The 24,424-nt window shown below is 37.3% G+C and overlaps 2 protein-coding genes across 2 annotated transcripts; both read right to left on the bottom strand.

The window, feature by feature from the left end:
• Window positions 1-1,700: 1,700 nt before the first annotated feature.
• Window positions 1,701-7,109, bottom strand: rab6bb (RAB6B, member RAS oncogene family b). Its single transcript, XM_059563806.1, has 8 exons — window positions 6,858-7,109; window positions 4,917-4,975; window positions 4,768-4,821; window positions 4,546-4,651; window positions 4,291-4,402; window positions 4,036-4,129; window positions 3,890-3,956; window positions 1,701-3,289 (listed from the first exon to the last, which is right to left on the bottom strand). Exons 1-8 carry the CDS (start codon window positions 6,925-6,927, stop codon window positions 3,225-3,227), a joined length of 627 nt encoding a protein of 208 aa, XP_059419789.1. The 5' UTR covers window positions 6,928-7,109; the 3' UTR covers window positions 1,701-3,224.
• A 1,586-nt stretch (window positions 7,110-8,695) lies between these two features.
• On the bottom strand, window positions 8,696-22,458 carry espnlb (espin like b). Its single transcript, XM_059562809.1, has 10 exons — window positions 22,162-22,458; window positions 21,677-21,867; window positions 18,845-19,031; window positions 18,582-18,764; window positions 18,318-18,449; window positions 12,459-12,581; window positions 12,235-12,367; window positions 11,948-12,069; window positions 10,596-10,769; window positions 8,696-10,504 (listed from the first exon to the last, which is right to left on the bottom strand). The coding sequence occupies exons 1-10, from the start codon at window positions 22,453-22,455 to the stop codon at window positions 9,008-9,010; spliced, it is 3,036 nt and encodes a 1,011-aa protein (XP_059418792.1). The 5' UTR covers window positions 22,456-22,458; the 3' UTR covers window positions 8,696-9,007.
• Between the last annotated feature and the right edge of the window lie 1,966 nt (window positions 22,459-24,424).

The following is a 24,424-nucleotide window of genomic DNA, read 5'->3' as shown; positions in this document are numbered from 1 at the left end:
CTTTTTTGAGAGAAGGGGTCCTATTTAATATATTAAATAATATTGATAATATTGATAATATAATATTGCGTTTTAAACTGGACATATAATACATTAACATGCCTATAGTACCATTTTTGTGCATTTACATATTTAACTATGAAGCTTAAATTACAATCCATTAAAATAATGTAAATAGTCATTTTCATTTTAATGAATAAACTTTTAATACAGCAAGAACAATGAATATTAAGCTGAGCTTTAGCTTTGACTGAAATTAGTCTGAATAATTCTTGAATTTGGATTTAACCTTTTTATTTTATCAAAAAATGATAGTACTTACAACAGTTGCTGGTGATGAGGACTTCAGATACCTGTAATCTCCTAGATGGTTTCCTTTTATTTGGTGTGATGGCTGTCAGTGATTGGCATGGCTTTTTTGTGACTGGTGGATAAATGCCTCTTGTGTTCTTGGAGCCTCTAGGGGCCATTGATTCATATGACTGCAGTGATAAGTGGTGACACTGAATTTCTATTTACAGTTAAAACACTAACTTGCACCTTGTAGGCTGGATCACCTTAATGCTCATTTGTGCAGTATGGCTTGGAAAGTCCACAGTTGGGCAAGAAACGATTTCTCAATCATGTGAGCCTATACTTTCAGTCACCTGTCTCTCCTGAGGACTATAGTTTCCATGCCAAGGGGAACCCCAGTCTCTCTGCATCACAATATATTATACATTTGAAAATATTATATATAATATTATAAGTATAATGTTGTAGGTTTGAATTAAAATAAAAATGTTGCTAGATTTACAAAGTTAACAACTGTCTTGTGAAAAGGGCCTGTTGCTTTCAACTTTAAATGAATCCTTGAACATTGCATTTATCCTAAAAAAAAAAAGAAAAAAAGGGAGTTTTGAAAACAGAAAATCATTAGAACTTAGAACTTTCTGCTTGGTTGAAAAAGTACACATTTTTACACAAACACACACACACACACACACACACACACAAACTTACATTTTTAGTTTTTTAAATTGCTGTATAAAAGCAATATCACACTCAGCATTGTAGCAGTAGACAGTTTGGTATTAAGAGATTTTATTGATTTTTTTTCAGACAGATGTCATGCTCATAAATGTCCTTACAGAGTAAATAAAGAGCCAACTACACTGCTCTACAAAACCCTATGGCAACAAATCTGACACATTCAATCTCCTCACACTATCAGCTCCAACTTCCTGTTTTTACATACAACCTTCCGCTTGCACGGGACTGTTCTGCAATTTTTCTTGAACTGCTGTGAATTGGCTAGATGGTGTGAATACATTTTCCTCACAGATCAGTATCATAAATCCATCAGTTGTGTGTCGAACCAATCAGCGACCACCGTTTTAAAACGTATCTGTTCTCAGGTAGCCATACAATGAAAGCTTTGCATTGTGATGCCACAATAACAGAAGGCACAACTAGTGTACAAAAGTGAAAGATGACAAAGCAAACGAGACGGAGGCTTGAGAAATGTGAATGTGAAAGATGGCATATTCTGTGCCCTGTCAATGCAAAACTAATTAACCTCAGTCCCTCCCCAATAGTTAATATCAGCGGCCCCTTAAATGATCTAAGTAGCTGAAGTCAAGCCTAGTACCAACAATTCAATCACAGTTATTCCTCATGTCCATTTTTGTTTCAGTTAACAGAATTATTGGCACCAGAAAGAAACTCGCAATAACATTTAATATATTATAAATACCTAATATATCCTAAATGAATCTCTATACAATCAGTGCATTTATGTAAACAATTCAAAATATAAACCAAAAACAAATACAATAAATATTAAAGATACTATGTTTCCAGAGATTCGTAAACAACTCACATTTCTTGAACGTACTGTTGCAACAACCAGAATATTGTGAGCGGATGACAGGCAGTTCTGTTTGAAAAAAGGTCTTCATGTTTTAGGATTCCCTCAGATGAAGTGTTCACCTACAACTAGCATTTTGAATTTTAATCTACACATCCATTCAAGATGTGCAGGAGACTATGAGAGCTTTACTACACAGGATATATGAAGGATACAACAATCATTTGTCTGTTTCATCACTTTAGGATGTGGTGAACTATACATTTCCTAGTCAGAACCCAGAAGAAAGTGCATGTATTTGAAATGAAAATCTGTTGTTTCCTAAGGCTCACCTCAAAATTGCTTTGAATGATGCGTATCTCATTCTTATTAGTTCTAGTTGGTTAAATTATATTTAAACAATTAAAAATAAAAATCAACCCACATAGTTCTGTTAAACATCAGAAAGGGATTTAACAAGAATAATAGTATTCTTTTAGAAAAAAAAAAGAAATCGGTGGATGAGTAAAACAGTATAAGTCAATAGCAAAATGCCCAAATCAGAAGTAATACTTTACTACCAGTGTGTGGCTACAGGTGAGACTGAGAAAATAAAAGTGAAGCCCTTGTCGTATTAAAAGGAAAAAAAGTAAATATTTATACAAGTGAACATAAACCACGTCTAAATGATGGATGTTCACAATAATTTAAATACTATATACAATACAGTACCGCCTGGCGGATCTTAAGTGTATACATGAGGCTAGCAGAAAAAATCCAGTGGTTCTTTGCAACAGTGCCACAGCACTTTAAAGGTTAGCCGGGTTAGTACACACACCTCTCGTGGAGGCTGGTACTGGATTTACATGTAGGAAGTACTGTATACACAGACCCACACTAAGACTTTGAACAGGACCTCTCTCTTTTTTCTTTTTGTTTTCATTAATTCAGATTTCTTCATTTCATTACTATCGATGTGTATAAACCAAAAGACATGACAGATTCTAAAAGTTGTCTTACATGCATGCTATGGATGAAAGACAGTTCCTTTGTCGCCTCTCTTAAACTCATTCTTTGTGAAGGCATCATTTAGTGCTTTTTTGTAATGTACAAAAATACAAAACATAACAACCGATAATCCACTCTGAATGTTTTTTTTGTCCGAAGATGGTACACATGCCACTTCCTGTCTTATATGAATCTGTTAGCTAGTCGCTTTGAATTACCTATGATATTATTTTGGCAATTAAACAGACAGTGTAGATTAAGGAATATAATTTAAGACCCATTCAGATGTAAAAAGCCTATATCCGATCATAAAGTTCAACTGGACGTGGACCCATAGGAAGCAACAGAACAAGCATGTGGTGATAATGAAGGTCCGAACCACTTTTTACTAACAGGAGCACCCACTCTCAGTGGCCGGAGGGTCTGGCTGTTTGTCCAGCTTAATGTCGATCACTGGAAAGGGGTGATTTAAGGAAATCAAGGAAATAGTGTTGCCTTATTAAGCACAGTTTCCCACTAATGGTTGACTATTACTGTTATTATTACATTTTTATTATTAAATCTTTACTGACATAATCATATTTTGGGTGAAAAAGCATAATCAGAAAAAAAAAATTTACAGCTTAAAATCCCTGGTTTTTGGGAAAGGCGCCAGACAGTTTGAAAAATAAGCCTTGACGATGTCAACTATGAAACAAAGGATATATGTGGCTATAAATCATGCACGAATAAACCAGGAACTAGTATCAAGTGGGTCAGTTTTGACATTATGATGACTTATATCATTTCTGTTTCACTAGCGGAAACATGCACAGAAAAATAACTTTCTGAACACTCTCCATCTGCCATTGGTCACACTAACAGATAACCCCGCCCCCTCTCACAGGATTGGTTGAGAGGATGCTTAAACAAAAATGTTGATAGCACCACACAGTCACAATGTTAAACAACCTTCACATACTGTACTTTTTTGGTTAAGTAATTTTGTCTGCACATTAACCTGGGAGACCTCCTCAAAACTGACACCTTTAAATATCATGCATTAAAGGATACTTCCTTCTTTGTTGTTATCATCTAAGCTCCCCATTCCGGGCAAAGCTGCAGCCACTCTCCGAAACAACTGTTAAACCAAACAAAAAGAAAATGAAACCAGACATTTTTTTTTTCCAGAGCGGACAATGTAGCACTCTTAGATTTACCTGTTTAACGTTACTGCCAGTCTTTGCACTAGTCTCTATAAACATCACATTCAGCTCTTTGGCCCGCTGCTCGCCCTCCTCTATAGTGATTTGCCTGTCAGAGCAAATCCCAACATAATGCATTACAATTTTAAATACATTTAAATAATAATTCTGAGTAAACTGAATAAATGTAAAAATGAAAAACATTATACTATTGTGACACAAATGAAGAATTTAGTACTAAGTATTAAATGTTAATATACATGACTCCACCTCTTTTCCTCTAGATCTGTTTTATTGCCCACCAGCATGATAATGACATCACTTCCCCTCTCTGTTCTGACATCATCAATCCATTTGGAGGTAAGCTGGAATGAATTGACATCTGGAGGAAGAAAAGACAAAAATCTCAGTCTAATCAGAGCATCAGTGTGTTTTGTTAAATGCCTATTTCAACAATGATGACACAAAAGCAGTAGCTTCTACATACTGTATATCATTTTATTGGTTAAAGTGTATGTGGCTCACTTGTAATATCATACACCACCACAGCCACTGTGGAGTCTCTAATGTAGCTTGGGATAAGACTCCTAAAACGCTCCTGCCCTGCGGTGTCCCATAGCTGTAACCTCACCTGTAAAAAATACAAATACAAATATATGTAGAAATAATGATTGGTTTTGATAACTGCACCAAAGTTCTATATATTAAATATAACAATTCAATATAATTAGTTTCAGAGCTTCTTACAGTTCGGTCCTCCAGATACATGGTTTTTGATAAAAAGTCAATTCCAATAGTTGCCTGTAATGTTAATAAGATTTAAAGTTTGATACAAAATAACACAGACCTATCTGGAAAACTCTTTGGTGTCTGCACTGAAAGAACCAAAAGTATACCTGATAAGTGTTGTCAAAGCTGTCATACATGAACCTTGTTATCAGCGATGTTTTCCCAACTATAAAACAAACATACAAAAACAGGAGAAGGTTCAGATTTTGACGAATCACATGCACTGAAGTGATTAAAAACTTGTTTGGCCTGAACAACAGCACACACTGTATTTTTAGTAATTGAATTACACTACCATACTGCAACTAATGCTGACACAAGTCTCGATATCTGTCCTTCAAATGACAGTATATTTTTCTTCACCGTCATTTAGAGTTATGACGAAGGTGAAAATGACTTGAAAAATGCAGTAGTGCATGGAGCCACAGTGACAGCTAAATTCCAGAGTGCATTTTTCATTCACTAGTGGACTGCTTTTTTCAGGTCAGTCTGGCCAGGCCTGTTTGTCAGGCTGAGCCCAGATACTATAATCATCAAGCGGCACAATGTTGATAGTTATACTGGAGCTCACAGAACGATAGGAAATAATGGCCCCATTCTTCTGTGACTTCACTGGTTGTTCTGCTGATGTCTTGAGACAAGATCAACCAAATCTGGCCAGCAGTGAGCTTCAGGACCATGGACAGCAGATAACAAGTGGTCTTCTGATGACACTCAGGACAGTCCACACAAACTATGTCATCATTTACTCTCATGTTGCTCCAAACCTCCATGTCTTCATATCTTCAGTCACGATTCACTATAATTATATGAGGAACAAAGATAAGTGTTGACTGAGTGGATGTTGTTCTTTGTAACGTCTGTGTTCCACAGAAGAAAGATAGGTTTGGAACAACATGAGGGTCAGTAAACGATGACAGATTTCAGGAGCTGACATAAAAAATAAAGGGAAAATAAATGTTTTTCTAGCAGGTGTGGTAATATCCATCATCATATTCAGGCTGCATATGATTTATGATTTCGATAAGATGGTACCAGTCTTTTAGACTCAATTTGTTATTATCACTTATCACATACTAAAGCTGTTTTATACAGTACAGAGAGCCCTCTGTCTGACTGCCTGTCCATTTTCTCCATACGAACAGTGAATGATAAATACATAATCACTGTATTAGGAGTTATAACCACTTATATAGGAAATTATAAGCATTGCTAGAAAATGTAAGGGGAAAAAATACCTCAAGAACACGTGCACTTTACAGTGACACCATGTTCTGTGTTATTATTTTCAATATTTGGATGTCCAGTCATCAAATGACAGATCTCAAATGATCTCAAATGCCCGTCTGATTACGTCTTCACATACACCGACAGTGACAGTGACACTGATAAAACCATCATCCAGCTATATTAATAAACCACGATACCTAGTAATATTATATAGGCTGATCTTATGAGTGCTCATGAAATGATGCATGAGGTTTATATTTTTGCTTTGCTGAAGAATCCCAGAGACACTGACTGCCAACCTGGGTGTGTCTCCAGTAGACACACGGGAAATGCAAAGCCTCTGCGCTTTTCTGTTCCATGACATTAAATCAGTGGATGTTTACAGGAAGATATACACAAACACGGCGACATACATATAGATTTAATTATTTAATATATATCATTTGTTTTGAGCGTTTTAAACAGCACTAGAATAACAGCGATCAATGATATTATCAGCCCTTCTGCTTCCAATGGAAAATGCAGGTGACAATCGTAACAGTTGTTGAAATAAGGATTATATCACGTTATATCCACAGATGGGTGTTTAGTAGTGTAATGACGCTTTATTGCTATACATTTTCATGACTAATCAAAAATTAAACATATACAACCGACTTGTTTGACAAGGAATCGATGGAGAGATAATATCGTTTGAAATAACACCACAAACAAGCAGATAGACTCGAAGACTTAACAACATACTAATGCACTTCATGCATGTGTTGAAAGGTTAATGGATTCGTCTAAACCCAGACGTGGCAAACCCAAAGACTCACCGCTTTGCTCCCCTAAAAAAACAAGTTTGAATTTCCGTAAAGGGTTCCCAAAGTCACTTCCCATGGACATTGTTGCTTCAGTGACACAGTTGGTATGGATTAGTATGTACAGGTGGCACCAGTCTTACGAGAATGCAGATGGATAATTCTCGGTCCCGAATCGATGGATATTGCAGTGCTGCCCCGCGATGTCAGTTCTGCTGCTCTGTGCGCATGCGCAACGGTGGCTATACGCCCGTCTGATATCACTGTGTGTTTACGGAAACGTCCCTAGTAAACTGTCTTTGCACGCTAAAACCGCAGGCCAAGCATCCGTGCAGCACCGTTTGCATCTGCATCTCTAAGTGCAACGCATATTTATATACTAGTTGTCTTTTGCAGACACTAGAAGACTGCATTTAGACCTAAACTTTCTCCTTGTACAAGAGAATACATCCTGTGAATAAAAATTGAATAGAAAGTGTTAAACAAAATGTTGTAAAGCCTTTGTCTGTGTGTGCTCATGATAATATAAATTTTTATGTTGTAAAACGTTAAGCTTTAAATTACATTTACAGTTTTGTTGTTTTGAAGATGACATTAATCTAATTATAAAATAAGAAACATGTATATAGGCTTCTTATATACAGTAACTTAAAAGAGTAACTAATATAGTATACATGCAATTAAATGAGATTTTTTTGTGTCATCTGTGGGTTTTTCCTTTACTGGATAAAAACGATAGCGCACAGACTGGAAAATGAATGAAGAGAGATTCACAATCTCTTTAAGTATACAAATCTGCATCATGTGTACGTAGATGTGCTATAGGTCCGACTATGTGTTTTAACATTTAATACATTTAATTTTGACATCAAAGACAAAACTACAAGCAGTATATATTCAAATGATATCACCAACCATTATCCATAATATATATATATATATACATTTATTTTATTTATTTATTTTTTTTTACACCCAAGCAATACAATAAATGACCAAATGGAAACACTTTGAGAAGAGAATTCTAGTGCTACTGAGGAGGATGACATTAAAATTGTAGACGACAATTAAAATTGTAGACTGTGTGTCTAATATTAGTGATGATATCATTAGGCTACTGTGTCCTGGAATAATCAGTATATGTTATATACCCTACCAAGTTTGTCTGCAGACTTCTTCATAATCTACAGCCTGGGGCTAAAAAAAAAAAAAGAAGAAGAAGAAGACAGAAAGAAATAGAGAAACTAGAAATAGAAAACTAGGCTATACTTACTGGAGATGACGTTGACAATAAAATCACAAAAACATCCATCAGAATGAATAAAATAACTTTTGTTTAGTAGTTTTAAATTACTAAGCAATACTCTTTGGATATGGGAACATATTAAATAAGGTGGGAGTGGAGTCTGTTTTGACAGAATATTGTCAGAAAGGATAAAATCCAGGTATACAATCAGCTTACTGTACTTTAAAATATGCATAAATAATATGCAACTTGTCCTTAAACGAAAGCAGCTAATCACACCATATTGTAAATATGTGTGCATTTTTACATCTGTGTTGTACTGTTAGTAAGGTAATAGAGATTCTTTAGTTCAGCATTTACTTTGATATCAAGAAAGAAAATGGTGTTTACAGGCTAGTAGATTAGCATTAGCACGCTGCACGCCACAGCAAGAGTCATTTCCTTAGCTCAAGTTAAAGTTTGCTTATTTGTAATGTATATTGAGCACAGCAGAAAGACCAATCTCCCTGAAGGTTTTATAATATACACAACATTTCCAATATCAGTTTGTTTTCTTAAAAAAAAAAAGTGTAACATGAAGGCATGAGGGAGTCAAGAAATGGCATTTTTCAAACAAAACAGTGGTTTATTTATAAAAGAGAAAGGGCAGACATCAAAATTTGTGGAATGCATGTGGCTGTAATAGTCTTTTGGCCAGATTCTTGTCATTGTGTAATCATGGTGTTTATTTATAAAAGGTACATTTTACCTAATGCTACATTATAAAGTACTTAATTAACATAATTTATTATATAACAAACATCTTTTTTATCCTTTATTTATCTGTATTCAAAAAGCCTCAAAATTATGTTGCATTCAAAATAATTCTCAATTATACTGTGTTCACATACAATATAAACCATCACTGCATTCAAAAATCTCAAAAATCAAACAACTCTGCTTCTTTCTCCTTCCAGAAGGTGAAACTACGATCAATATATTTACAAATTTCATCATTGCTAAACACTGAGAAATCATTGCTTCCATCTCTAGTGGAATGTCCTCCATCAGTTGATACAGTATTCTCGATGATAACCTGCGGCACAGCTTTAACCCCAGCACAAGATTTATTCACGGATTCCTTAGATATCCCATTTTCTCTTTTCCCAAAATATTGCATTTTGATGTCCTCAAAACCATCTTTCCACTCACGTCTCCCAGCCTCAATCTCCCTGAGGACGGTCAGGTGGAAGTCTCGGACCATGTTCCAGGGAAATTTCCCTACGTGATCGAACACTTCAAAGCAAAGCAGGTGCCTCATCTTGCGCTCCTCAGCTGGGAGGTCCTGCTCAAGAATGTGAAAATAGCCGAGCATGAACAGGTCAAGGGTTAGGCTGTCGTAAGCAACAGGAGCGCCATCCACACGAGGAAGAAACTGCTCGGGCGAGTATGTCACGCGCTTCCTTTGGAGGCTCCGGATCTGTCGTGTAGGGACCCCTGAGGCGATGCGCTTCCAGTTGCCAATCATTTTGTCTATTGTGGTTCTTTGCCTATAAAGATCATACAGTGATCTGTTTCCTGGGTTGGAGACTGGAGCTGTTATTCCTTCTCCTGTAAGAGTGCCAATCTCTTGTTTCATCTTGGTTCGCATTGATATTGCATACGCAGACCTTTTCCAGTGGCTCAAAAAGAGAACAACAATACGCTCCTTCCGCAAGCAGGTGGTCTCCATCACTTGATTTGCATCCTTGCCCGGTACCTGCTGGCATATTATGGCACTGTCATTAATGTGATTTATGTCAGTGCTTTGAGTTGTCCCAATTTGCTGCTCCTTACGATTTGTTGATGTAGTCAGTTTTTGCTGCCTTGTGTCTGATGTGTTGTTTGAAAGCCCAGAAAATGGGTAGATGTTTCCTATCTGACCCTCAAAGTTGGACCTCAAATTTTTCACAGAAACTCCTGATTGCTGGATCTCCATTTCCACCTTTTGCCTTCGTCCTTTGACTGAACTTTGCCTCTCTGGCTGGTAGGTGCAGACTGATGTCAGATCCGTGTTTGGCATCTTACTGATCCCATCTTCACCATTTGTTTCTGAGAGGTTGGTCAGGAGGTTTGACATGCTCTTTACTATATTTGAGATACGATTGTACCAAGCAGAAAGAGGCAAAGATTCCTCCATGTCTGGGAGCTGCTGGTACTGGGTGTTGACGGTGATATTAACGATGGGTGCAGGAAGGATGGTCCTGAGTTCCTCTGCCAGTCGGGCAAGCTCTAGTTCATAGGCCTGGCATCGTTTCTGAAGGGAGATAGTTTCAATCTGTCCCTCCAAGTAGAGCAGGTCATCTTCAGTAAGCAGTTCTCCAAAGGGGCCCAAAATGACATTGTGGACTTGGGAATACCTCCAGCCATCCACCTCAGTGTGTTGGTTGCTGTTGTCCTGTGTAAGATGAAACAATTATTATTGTAATGTTGTATGACACTGTACGTTATGCAAGGACTTTTATGCAGTAGGGGTTTGAGAAGTTTACATTTCTGCTGAGGACATCTTCGTCCTGCAGTCGAGCTTGAAGCTTGCGCACCATAACCTGCCTCTTCCATTCAGCAATGGGCTTCCCGTTCTCGTCATGAGTTGGGATCAGAGAATCAATGTCAGCAAGATTTGCCTCCAATGTTGCAAGTGGTACAATTCCACTCTGTACTTTCTGTAAACAGATTCATACAAACTCATAGAGATTAACATTGCTATACCATCTCAGTTTCAAGTATCCCCCCTCAAAATTGCAAGTTTCCTTATCTTGCAATTCAGACTTTTTCTTGTAATGTTGAGTTACATTTCTCGATTCTGTTTTCTTCGGAATAACATGCATTAATAATTTGAGCACAATAAGACCTGGAAGATAATAATAAATGGCAATTGTGATTTCAGGTTGACTTTTTTAGAGGGGTGGTTGATTGCGATTTTACTTTTTAAAAATTAGTTAGGGTGTGATGTTGCTGTTTGAGCATAAACAATATCTACAAAGTTCCAGCGCTGAAAGTTCAATGCAAGTGGAGATATCGACTTCTGGTAGTTTAATGCCTACAAAAACAGCTCGTAGGGACTACAACGAGCTACTTCCCAGGTCTGTGACATCACAAACACTGATAAACCCCGCCCCCTGGTAACACGCAACAAAGGGGGCGAGGCCATGTTGATTCTAATGGATTCACAAGTTTCAAAATCATATGTTCTAAAGCAGCGCTTTTTAATTCTCTTCCTCATGTCGCCCTGCTTCTCTCTCTCTCTCATTCAGATCCTCAGCTCAGTGAATACACTCATTTTCACATAGCTATGAGATGCTTTATACATAGACGCGTGTGAGGTTGCCTTAATGTATTACAGCTTTAATCCGGATAAACCCGTATATTAATAGCTAACTGAAGCAGTAGCATTTACAAACAACAACGTATCTAAAAGTATGAGACAACAACAAACAAAAAAACGTACCATTAAGAGCCGTGCTTGCACAGGTTCTGCACGATAATCTTCACTAATATCCTCCACGTCTCAATCGGGCTCAAATTGATAAGCAATATGGACAACGCCAGTATTTACAATGTTTACAACCGGAGCACATGCTGCTGAGGTGAGGGACGGACGTTCAGATGAGCACTGGCAGTTTAGCCAATCACAACACACTGGACCAGCTAACAAAAACAGGAACTCATTGAAACGTTCAAATGAGAAGGGGCGGAGCGGTGTGTAATGAATGTAAATTATGTGAAAATTTTTATTTTCTTTTAAACTAAGTATTAACATGTGTTACACTGCAACACATACACACAATCAAGCCTAGAAAAAATGGTCAACCACCCCTTTAATATTGAGGTTAGCACATACATTTATTGTTTGTCCAGTGAAGACTGCAGTGATTCCTGCTTGTTTCAGCGACCTCATTGTCTTTTGGGATAAAAGTGCATCCTCATCCTCAAGGTGTTTCCTCAAGTTGAATGAAGTTACAACTATACACCAAAGACAAACAAAATGAGTTAACTTTAGACATACAGTTTCTTTGTAATATGGAAGTTGACCTTTTTGCCAGTTGGAAATCTGAATTGGTTACAGATAAAAGATATATATATATGCTCTCGCCTAAGCTGAACACATGCAGTGTCATGTACACCCACCTGTAGAGGCCACTTGCATATGCTGTATGGTTCCAGATCCAGCTCTCTTATCTTGTGAGGTGGCCGGTAATGTGGATGTGTCATCCGGGTATGGTAGAGAGGAACGAGGCTGGGGAGGGACTTCATTCACCGGCTGCTAGGAACACCAAAACAGCCAAAGCGATTGAGAACAAACATATCCTACCATATTTGCTTAAAATCATTTTCTAACTAAAAATTATCACCTTGCTATTTTCCATCCTGCCACAATGTCCAAGTTCACAGGACAGGTCCTTAATGTCCTGGTAGGGGTCAGGTGTGCTAAACAAGGTCCTTTCCTCCTCTATGAGAACAATATCTGCAGACTGCTGGAGTAAAGCAATAAGTGAACACAAGGATTTCCTGAATTTAAACTCAATTTCCTTTTAGTGTTTGGTGCAAAATACAGGTCTTGAAGCACAATGTACACCCTGAAGAGTCCCCAGTGAGGGGGAAAAGGCATGAGAAAAGTGTAACAGGAGCTCAAATGGTTTAGTATAGCAGACCTCCCACTCAGTTAACAGAGGAAAACTGCCTATAGAGTTCAGTCACCTGATCGGATGGTTCAAATGACCCATACCTACTATTGCAGTGATTGACTTCTCTTATGGCCACTTGTGAACTCTGTTCTTGCCATTTTTATTTTTTTAAAAGAAATTAATACTTATTCAGCAAGTATGCATTACATTGATCAAAAGAGTCATTTATATTGTTACAAAAGATTTCTGTTTTAAACAATGCTGCTTGTTTGAACCAAAGAATCCTGCAAAAATCAGTTTCAACAAAATTATTAAGCAGCACAACAGTTTTCAACACTGATAATATAGTAAAATCAACATTATTAAAATTATATTTGAAGGATCATGTGTCACCAAAGACTGGAGTTATGGCTATTGAAAATTCAGCTTTACCATCACAGGGATAAACTAAATATAAGTAATAACATTTTGTAATGCAAAGATTAAGCATGTATGCGTTAAGTGTAGAATTCAAGAGCAGCAATTACTTCAAATACTAAATAAGGCATCACACACTAAAGATTTTACATTAGCTATGTATAATCAAATATATGACATTTAGGGCATCATTTATTTATTTTAACAAACTGAAATTTCGTTTTCAGAGCTAAACATAATGAATTTGTCAGTCTGTGTGTTTCCATCCATTATCTCATTACTTACTCGCATTTTGAAATTATTTCAAAGATCATTTTCTAGGCAGGATTTTTTCTAATTATTTATATACATGTTCAATTAATATATTTCGCATCATAAAACAAGCCCATGCAATGCTACAGATTTTTTCTTTTTTTTTTCAGAAAAGTAAAACAACAATGGCATTTATGTTTTTATAAAGTAATCTGAAATAACTTACAGTCCACACCTTTGCCGGTAAAGTCTTCACAAGTCTAACAGCTGAGTGTAATGAGAGCAGCTACAATCACATCAGTGCTCCAGCCATCCAGTGGCCAAACACTTGAGGATCAGCACACTACAGTGAGCTCTGACAGGAGGTCTTCATAGTAAAGTATGAATAATTAAAGGGTGGGATTAGGTGAACTGTTGCTCTTTACAGGTTTAAAGGTCTAAAGGCCTAATGTTTCTGAAACTCACTAAAGCACTATTGTGTTTCTCACAGTTTCTTATTGAACTAACTCTACAGTTTCCAAACACTATTTGCTGTTCTGAATATCTTGTAATGTGGTTAGAGAATTACTTCAATTCCACAAAAATCTAAGAATGGGGCTTTATGGCGAATCGATACACATGCATGAACAGACAGTACTAATCTTTATTGAGGTGTCACATTATTTTCCAACCGTAACTGATTTGCCTTAAGGCACATTTAAAGACGCTTCACTTAATACCTCTCTGTTACATGCACCTCAACCGACCGTGGAGCAAAGAGGTCAACACACATCAGTTACACAGACCATTAGATATGCAGGAATAGATCAGGCAACTCTATCTAAGCATTAGATCACACCAATTCTATTCGTTTACATGCATTTCATGCAGACTCTATGATACGATATAACATGACATGATATGATATATGATATACACTGAACAAAATTATAAACGCAACACTTTTTTTTTTGCCCCCTTTTTTCAGTGGCCTTTTATTGTGGCCAGCCTAAGGCACACCAGTGCAATAATCATGCTGTCTGATCAGCATCTTGATATGCCACACCTGTGAGGTGGATGGATTATCTCAGCAAAGGAGAAGTGCTCACTAACACAGATTTAGACAGAGTTGTGAACAATATTTGAAAGAAATAGGTATTTTGTGTACATAGAAAAAGTCTTAAATCTTTAAGTTCAGCTCATGAAAAATGGGGGCAAAAACGAAAGTGTTGCGTTTATAATTTTGTTCAGTGTATGTGTATGATGTACTTAAATATTATTATTAGACAAGAAATATGATTTTTTCCTCTAAATATGTCAAGTTTGCTTATACATTTATAAAAATTTGAATTAAATTCTCTCCATTTTTACACAATTTCCTTCATATTATGGTGGAATGATGGAATAAATCAAGCAATTTTAAGAATTGGATCACACCAGTTCTGCTAGTTTATGTTATATTATATTAAATTATATTATACACTCACCTAAAGTATTATTAGGAACACCTGTTCAATTTCTCATTAATGCAATTATCTAATCAACCAATCACATGGCAGTTGCTTCAATGCATTTAGGGGTGTGGTCCTGGTCAAGACAATCTCCTGAACTCCAAACTGAATGTCAGAATGGGAAAGAAAGGTGATTTAAACAATTTTGAGCGTGGCGTGGTTGTTGGTGCCAGACGGGCCGGTCTGAGTTTTTCACAATCTGCTCAGTTACTGGGATTTTCACGCACAACCATTTCTAGGTTTTACAAAGAATGGTGTGAAAAGGGAAAAACATCCAGTATGCGGCAGTCCTGTGGGCAAAAATGCCTTGTTGATGCTAGAGGTCAGAGGCCAATTGATTCAAGCTGATAGAAGAGCAACTTTGACTGAAATAACCACTCGTTACAACCGAGGTATGCAGCAAAGCATTTGTGAAGCCACAACACGCACAACCTTGAGGCGGATGGGCTACAACAGCAGAAGACCCCACTGGGTACCACTCATCTCCACTACAAATAGGAAAAAGAGGCTACAATTTGCACGAGCTCACCAAAATTGGACAGTTGAAGACTGGAAAAATGTTGCCTGGTCTGGTGAGTCTCAATTTCTGTTGAGATATTCAGATGGTAGCGTCAGAATTTGGCTTAAACAGAATGAGAACATGGATCCATCATGCCTTGTTACCACTGTGCAGGCTGGTGGTGGCGGTGTAATGGTGTGGGGGATGTTTTCTTGGCACACTTTAGGCCCCTAAGTGCCAATTGGGCATCGTTTAAATGCCACGGCCTACCTGAACATGTTTCTGACCATGTCCATCCCTTTATGACCACCATGTACCCATCCTCTGATGGCTACTTCCAGCAGGATAATGTCACAAAGCTAGAATCATTTCAAATTGGTTTTTTGAACATGACAATGAGTTCACTGTACTAAAATGGCCCCCACAGTCATCAGATCTCAACCCAATAGAGCATCTTTGGTGGAACGGGAGCTTCGTGCCCTGGATGTGCATCCCACAAATCTCCATCAACTGCAAGATGCTATCCTATCAATATGGGCCAACATTTCTAAAGAATGCTTTCAGCACCTTGTTGAATCAATGCCACGTAGAATTAAGGCAGTTCTGAAGGCGAAAGGGGGTCAAACACAGAATTAGTATGGTGTTCCTAATAATCCTTCAGGTGAGTGTATTATACAATTTTTAATGTAAATACTACCATTTATATGGAGGTCATTTTCTGAATTATGTATGTTACACGTTCTGTAATATTTTGTATTATATTGTCATTTTTAAAATTATGCCCAATTGTGCATGGTTTCATTGGAAGTTATATGCTGTAGAGAGAGGTGTCATTTATAATTTCTTTAACAAAGACAGATTTTCAGTGCCAGCATAATGAATTGTTCCTTTTCTATATTAGCATTACCCAGTCTATCTTGCATTATGTCTACCCTTTTCTTCATTCCGTTTCTGTTGTAATATTTAAGCTCATCTTATGTAATTTTTCCCAGTAAACAATAATTATTGTCAAGAACTCCACTGTGCTGCTCACACCTTCCTCTGGGGAGACCCAAACACTCAAACCAAAACAACTGATGCCATGTCAGAGTAAAAGAACAAAACTGGTGAGAGCACCACATCTCTCCTCTCTCTCGTTGGCTCTGTGATCGATTGACAGAGCATGAGCGACTCCAAACACAGGAGTAAAATGCCCTCTGACAAACCTGACTGCGTTTATGGGCCTCTGACACCTGAGATGGAGGATCGCATATCCTCTCACCCCTGGAGCTTTGGAGCTCGCGCTGAGAGGGGCGTGAGTGATAGCTGATCGGTCCTTCATGCGCCAACCAAACAGTACAAGTGTCTTGCTAATTAGCTTGTATTCAACCATAACGTTTAATATGCCATCGTAGTTATGCTATCAAAAGAAAGGCTGACACATGCATAGTTTCCACTTCATTTATGAACCAATGACGTATCTGATGCCCTTTTGCAATGAAGTCACAATGGACGCAGACCTGAAATATAAGTATTTAGCAAATTGTGTAAAGCGTATTGCTGTTTCACACACTATCAGACGTCTTGTGCGTCACTGAACTCTTAAGACTGGACTGACCTTTTGTCCATCTCACAAATGGTGGATGATATTAGGGGGAAACATAAAATGATCCATTTGAGTCTACACCTTAAATATTCATTTTACAAATGCACAAAAAGGACCAGGCATATACTAAATCTAAATCATTTGATTTCATTCAATTAGATATTTTCTCTGAATTGACCCACAACAACATTCTCCACGAGAATAAACAGATACTTGTCAACACTTTTTACTCTCAGCAGATGTGAATCAAATTATAATCACATTATTAATGCCTTCATTATTAACGGTATCCATTTTGCCTTCTGAAAAGGATGTTCCTGTGAAGAAAATCCTGTCCCATATCGGACAAATAATGGGAAGGTTCTTTAGCAGGATGACTCTGTTGGTGGCAGTGATTTAATAAATGCACTTTAATATTTGTAGCTTGTCCTCTGTTTTGTAGCATGACTATTATATTCATATATATTCATGCTAGAGAAGTGTTGGCCAGTTGGTGGCAGTAACAGTTTGCTCTCACAAGGTGGAGTATTACCAAAATCCTCACCTTCAGCTGTTAATGCATGTAAGATTCAGGGCTGTAAAGCACCTGATTGATATATTTAAGCATTATTATTAAATGTGGAAAACCTTTTACTTTCACTCAAGTATGCAAAATTTAAACACTGTACCCATAAATCACCTTAGGTTCAATTTCTCTGTACTTTTTCTTTTCTTTTCTTTTTTCAATTTCATATATACACATACTACAGTTTGTTTGAGGGTGAGTTTTTTTTATATTTTTTTGAAAAATGTCTCTAATGCTATAATTTTAATAAACTTTTTCTTTTTTAAAATACTTTATTCCTGTGATGGGAAAGCTGAATTTTCAGCAGCCATTATTCCAGTCTTCAGTGTCATATGATCCTTCTGAAATCATTTGAATATGCTGATTTGTTGCAAAACCATTTCTTAATTTCATTATCATTTCTTATCTTATTATTATTTTTGAAATTTGTTGTGATGCTTAATATTTTTGAAGACACCAGTTTATCAGGGTTCTTTGATGAATAGAAAGTTCAAAATATTTGTTCATTATAAATGTCTTTATTGTCACTTTGATTAATTTAATGCATCCTTACTGTATAAATTATATAAAATAATTTCTTTAAAAAGAATTTTAATAAAAGTAAAAATTTTACTTACACCCAAAGCAGTTAAACATTAGTGTGTATATGGAAGAAATATTTATAAAAAAATTTTTAAAGATAATTAATCTAAATAACCCAAAATAAAAACGTCTGATTTAATTCAAAATGAGCTTGCAGTCAAATAAACTTTGCTGAAGAAAGTACTAATTATCTTACGTGGGCATCAGCATCATGGAGGAAGTTGGCACAGTCATGACAGCCATTGTATTCTGCCAGATCCACTGCAGTATACCCATCAGAATCTCTCTCCAGTGGACTGATGTGATTATTCAGCAGCACTCGGCAGCACTGATGGAACGAGAGATTAGAGCTGTCATTCAAAACCTCCTTGAAACCCTTTTGAACTTCTTAAACTGTAAAACCCTCTCAGCGTTCATGGAAAGGATTTGTGATTGGAACTAAAGGAATGGTGACAGACACCTCCAGTTCTCCATTCTCCGCTGCATCATGTAGGGGGGTCCCACCCCAGTGGTCTTTCAGGACCTTTGCTCCCATCAGTAAAAGACGCTTCACAATGCGATGGTGGCCCTCGCTAGCAGCGAAATGCAGTGCTGTGGCTCCATTCTTATCTTGACAGGACAGATCCAGATCTGTGAAGGAGGCCTGAAGAATCATATCAGAGACAGAATTAGAGTTAGCTATTTAATAAAACTGAAGCAGTGTGACTGAAGTAGATAACTTACCAACCAGACCACCAGGGCATAGTGTCCCATGTGGGCAGCTGCATGCAACACACTCATGCCATCTTTGGCCTGTACATGGACATTTGCACCGCAGTCCTTCACCAGGTATTCAACCACATGCAGATGCCCCTCCTGACAGGCCAGATACAGTGGAGTGGCTCCAGTTCCTGTCTGGCAGTCCACACATCTGTACCAATAATACATTTAAGACTGCATGTATAGACTAACATAACATAATCTCGTTTTAAGTCTACATTAATTAACAAGCCACTTTATGCTTACAGATCTTTTCAGTGAAGTGTCGAGTATGTTCACATGCCCTAATTTTGATTTCCGATTCTGAAAGTTCTATTTATTTGATCCCTAAACTTTACAACCAAATTCATATATATTCATTAAACGTATTCCAAACAAAACTTCAGTGTGTGCATAGTGCACAATTAGTTGCCATATTCAGAACTGAAGAAAGCCACTTCTATTATGTCACAGTTACCATGAGTATATGTGTCATTTATTCTTCACTAAAAAGAAACCTTACACATATGCAGGAATAGCTTTTAGCAAATGTTCAGGTAGACCTTTCAGTCCCTCCACTGATCAGTTTGTAAGATGACAATACATTTTGTAAAGTTGTAGAAACACATTTGTTAAGTTGTGTTTTCCACGCTGGAGCATGCAAAATTTCTACTGACACTGCAAAAGTTGTAATATATCACATTTATATCAATGTCACACTCTGTAGCATCTTATTGTAAAAAAAATATGTACAGTATATAACATCCAAAATGTAAAAATATGTACAATCTACTGCACTTTACTGGAATTTTACAGATTTAAAGTTAAAATTCTTTTAAATCAGCTAAGAAGTCATGCTGATTTTCTGTTGGTCACATGTCTAATGTTGGTCACAGGTCAAATTTCACCAAACTTGCTCTTTTGAACACAGCAAATAAAAGTAAATGTAATGAAAAGTGTAGTGTGACCGGCCCTTGAGATGTAAGATGTATGTAAATACATGGATTGCAGCGCTGCACATATGCAAAAGGTATTTTTTAATCCGATTGAGAAAATAGTCAGTATTTTAAATCCAGTTGAGAGAATAAACAGAATCAAGCATTTATAGGCTTAATCAAGTTACCACCACCCCTTCCAATCCCATCGAAATCAATCCGAATGAGCTATCAATCCGATTTCTTTTGGATTATTTGGTTGCATTTTAATGTATTGTGAGAGGTACAGGTATACGCTCTATTGCATCACAAAGTAGAAGTTGGTAGCAGTGCAGATGAACAATAAATGCACAGGTGGCGACATGTGGCAGGCAAGTGGTTCCTCATGTATTATAGAAGACAGAGCCCAGATGGCGAATTTGTTGTGTCAGATGACCTTTCCCCAGCCTCCCTGATGAGCAGTTCTCAAGAAATGGCAACGTGACAGCATTGGTGCATCTAACAGTAACACCGCAGTTTATTCAGATGGTTCACGATTCACCTCTGTTTTATTTATATCCTGCTGCTTTATTATGCTTTCGACTCATATAAACAAATGAAATGACATTCTCTTAGTTAATATTTAGCATTTTTATCTGTTCAAGTTTGATGTTCATGAGATTCCAAACACCCTCAATATTTTTGTGTCTTAAAGGGATAATTCAATAATTCAAAAACAGAAGTTCGGTCATTACTCATCTCATTTCAAACCTGTATGACTTTTCTGCAGAACACAAAAGAAGATGTTCTTAAGAATGTTAGTAACCAAACAGTTTCCATTGACTTCCATTGTATGGATAAAAAAAATAAAAATAAATAAAAACTAAAGTCATATGGGTTTGGAATGAAATGAAGGTGAGTAAATGATGACAGAATTTTTATTTTAGGGTGAACAATACCTTTAAATTGCTTAAACATAGTTCTGTCGTGACAACTCATAATATTTAAGCATGTTAATGTATATGACAATGTTAATGTATTTGGTCTTGGTGGAATAGATCTGCTACGCTGCTGAATTGTTGCTGCTGTTGGTTATTGCTAGTTGTAGATTATTGCTACTGCTGCTCAAAGCAAGTACAAGAGCATGCTACTTCCAGCACATATATTCCAGTTCTGTGCTGTGAGTATTTAAGACATACTGCTGCTGCACAAATAGCATATAAAATAACCTGTAGCAGATCTATACAGGTGGAGCTGGGGAAGGTGGAGGGTTTCAGAGGAACTCTGAAAGCACGCTGCGAAATGCTCTAGTGAATGCCCACCAGCCATTTAAATGTAAAGCAATAAACTCATTGGCTGCAAATGCAGTATGAACCAATCAGCTTTTGCCAAGTTGTTTAATGCTGTAAATATCATCCGTTTGCATTAAGGACCCATCAGTCTGTGCCATCTAGAAAATTTCATGACAGAACTTGCAATTTATGTAAGGGGGGTGTCGTTGACTAATGGTTATAGATTCTGACTCATAATACAAAGGTTGTGAGTTCGAGTCTGGGGACAGCAGGAATTGTAGGTGGTTGGAGTGAATGTACCCTCCACCCTCAATACCACGAATGAGGTGCCCTTGAGCAAGGCACCGTACCCCCATCTGCTTCCTGGGCGCCGCAGCATAAATGGCTGCCCACTGCTCCGGGTGTGTGCACTTGGCTATATGTATGAATGTCACATCACTTTTTGTTATTTGTAGCCAACCACTTTTTAAAAAAAGTAGCAGTTCAACTACTTGAAATGATAAGCAGCTTCTTACTTGACAAGCTAAAGGTTAAAAGTACACTGGTCATATGACGTACTGAAATGTAGTGTTTAGCCAATGAGGGATGATGTAACAGTCTGCGAGCCTCACCGTGGGGAGCAGGACATGAGCAGTTTGAGGGAAGTGAGGTCTCCGCTGGCTGCAGCGTAATGGACAGGTCGAGCTCCACAATCTGTCTCTGCTTCTGTGCTTCCTCCCTCAAACAACAGCCACTGTACTGCCTCCGCATGGCCAAACCGGGCAGCCAGGTGCAGGGCAGTCGCTCCCTCACCATCACGATCCTGTAGAGCCAAAGACGGACACAAAGACAGCATCCAATACCCAGTCTGAAAGTGTCTGAATCATGGGCATAGTTGGTAGTACATCACAACGACCTTTCAATACACAGTACTGATGCACTATTATGTTGTCAGTGATATTAATAAAAGAGCTGCTTCTTTACTCACATTGTACATCCATCATCAATGACCTGCGTAATTGACATTTAAGGGAACAGACACAGCAGCCTATCCTCAAGAACACCATCAATCCAGCTGTCAACTGTAATTTTTTTCTTGATTTATCACGGCACTCACCTCAATCCCACACTTCTTCTGTCGTAGCAGCCACTGCAGCTCCCGGACGTGCCCGGTGGCAGCAGCATCATGGGCGGCCGTGGCACCATTCTTCGTGCGGGTGTGGCAGAGGAAACGACCTTCGTTCACCAGAAACTCCAGGCAGTCCAGTTGCCCACAGCGGGCGGCGTGGTGGACGGGAGAAGCTCCCTGGGCATCTGTGATGGTCGGACTGAGATATCCGGACACATGCAAGGCCTTCAGAGCCTCCACATCCCCCTCTCGAGTGGCCTGAATGGCTCTGTGGAGAACCATGCTAGACCTTGGCCAGTCAGAACAAAAGTGGCAGGGGTACTTGGGCTGAACCCAACTATCTCTCTCGGCTCTCGCTCCCTCACTAAAATGTTACCTGAGCTTGCTGACAGATGTCCATGAGAGAGATGAAGGGGGTGTATAAACACTGAGCCAGAAGTGTAACGAGAGCTCTCATGTGAAAACATACTTCTGCTTATATTCCCTAATACCATAACAAAATATTCCTTTGAAAGGATAGAAAGACCATAACTGATCAAGGAAGCAATTAATGATTAAATACTTATTTTTTGTACATAAATTATATATGAGTGATCATATTTAAAATTCATTTAGATTATATATTTAAATATATTTAGATCAGAGATACCAAAACCAGGTCTTCTGAATAATTTTTAGTGGGTTCATTTACACGAATCATCCAAGAAGTCTTTCACATGTAAATCGTTAGAATCAATGTATATGACTGAAGACAGTTTATGATGAACAAATAAATAGAATGAATCATAAATTCGAATAGCACACATATGCCACAACTATTAAATAGTCTTCTTTCTTTTGAAGATTATTTCCACCACAAAATAATGCTTTGATAAATCATAATTATGATATACCAAGTCAAGAATGTGAGATACTAAGTTATAATTAGGAGACCTCAAGCGAAAATATAAATCTCCTTATATTCCCCGTTTATATTCCATACTTTGAAAAGTGATCGAAGAAGTGGGTATTAGTAGGTTTTATCCGGAAATAGTGCAAGAGTGATTCAGATTTTCAATTGCTTTATCTGGAGATGCCAGAACTGAATGTTCTCTTACAAGACATTTCATTGGCTACTTGCTAGGAAAACAACATGTAAGAGGTTTGAATACAGATGTTTTATTACAATATTGTTTTTTAAATTACTAGATCGTTTTGATCAGAGATGCTCAAACTAGGCCTGTGAGCCAAAGCTGGCCTGTGATGACCTTTGGGTTATTATAGTTAACTACAACTATAAAAAAAAAAAAACTTTTACAAAGTTTTTATAAATATTGACTGAAATATTTGCATTTCTAATTAATCTTTTCAATTTTAACATTTTTGTTGTATTTTAAAATTTAAATGTATAGGATATTAATGAAAGGTTAATTCAATTTTTTTTTTAAATTAGTTTAATAGAATAGGGTTGGATATAATGCAGCATTTACTTGTGGCTCATGGCCATAAATCTGTTTTTGGCCATAATAAAAAGTTTGGGCGCCTTCATCTGATTCAGATTTAAAAAAAAGAAGTCTAGAGTCGATCAACATTGTGCATATTTCACATTTATTTCACACCTGACAAAGTGTTAAGTGTCCACAGACATTAGAAGACACAGGGCCAACACTCAGAACTTGAGCACTGAGTACACTACAGCCCATTCATTATGGTATAAAGTGGTTACAGCCGTGTGCTAGACCACACTTAGGTTTATATACAAAACAAATCAACAGAAAAAATTGAAGCAATTACAGTAGGTACATGTTTTTTTTTTTATTTGGAATATTTGAATGGAGGAAATGTTTATTTGAAATGATGCTCAGAAAGACATGGCAACACAGGATCAATTGAGAGTGAAAGAGAAACACATTATCAACTACAAACCTTAAAAATCTGGTTTATCTGCAATATATATGTAAGTTGACAAAGTCCTCTTGAATGCTTTGTTTTCAGGGCACCGTGTCAATGCTCATAGTCAACTGTAATCCTTCAATTCAGTACTATTTTTATGTGAATGCTACTCTTATACTGTAATGAGGCAAATGAGAGACGTTTGATACATTTCATTTAAAAGCTGAATAAATATGTACAGCATGCTATCATATACAGTACATAGCATTATCAAAGACAGGAATGGATAAAAAAAACGTCAGAGCACTGGGACGTATTACTGTCAACATGTTGTCTAAATACCTAAATGTCTCTCTCTAATGTACATTTTTAGACCTGT

Source organism: Carassius carassius, chromosome 12 (genome assembly GCF_963082965.1).
Source record: "Carassius carassius chromosome 12, fCarCar2.1, whole genome shotgun sequence".
In the NCBI taxonomy this organism is placed as follows: domain Eukaryota; kingdom Metazoa; phylum Chordata; class Actinopteri; order Cypriniformes; family Cyprinidae; genus Carassius; species Carassius carassius.
Note: the sequence above shows the minus strand (reverse complement) of the source record. Positions and strands in the feature narration are given on the sequence as shown.

Bases quoted from the DNA above. Each gene is read 5' to 3' on its own strand.
- rab6bb (XM_059563806.1), bottom strand. From the start codon at position 6,927: ATGTCCATGGGAAGTGACTTTGGGAACCCTTTACGGAAATTCAAACTT. The intron at 4,130-4,290 runs GTGGAGTCATGT...TTGCTCTGACAG, and splicing joins ACAGATCTAGAGGAAAAGAG to GCAAATCACTATAGAGGAGG. The intron at 3,290-3,889 runs GTATCCTTTAAT...ACCCCTTTCCAG, and splicing joins TGATAACAACAAAGAAGGAA to TGATCGACATTAAGCTGGAC.
- espnlb (XM_059562809.1), bottom strand. From the start codon at position 22,455: ATGGTTCTCCACAGAGCCATTCAGGCCACTCGAGAGGGGGATGTGGAG. The intron at 19,032-21,676 runs GTGAGGCTCGCA...TTATTGGTACAG, and splicing joins CTCATGTCCTGCTCCCCACG to ATGTGTGGACTGCCAGACAG. The intron at 18,765-18,844 runs GTAAGTTATCTA...ATGATTCTTCAG, and splicing joins ATGCCCTGGTGGTCTGGTTG to GCCTCCTTCACAGATCTGGA.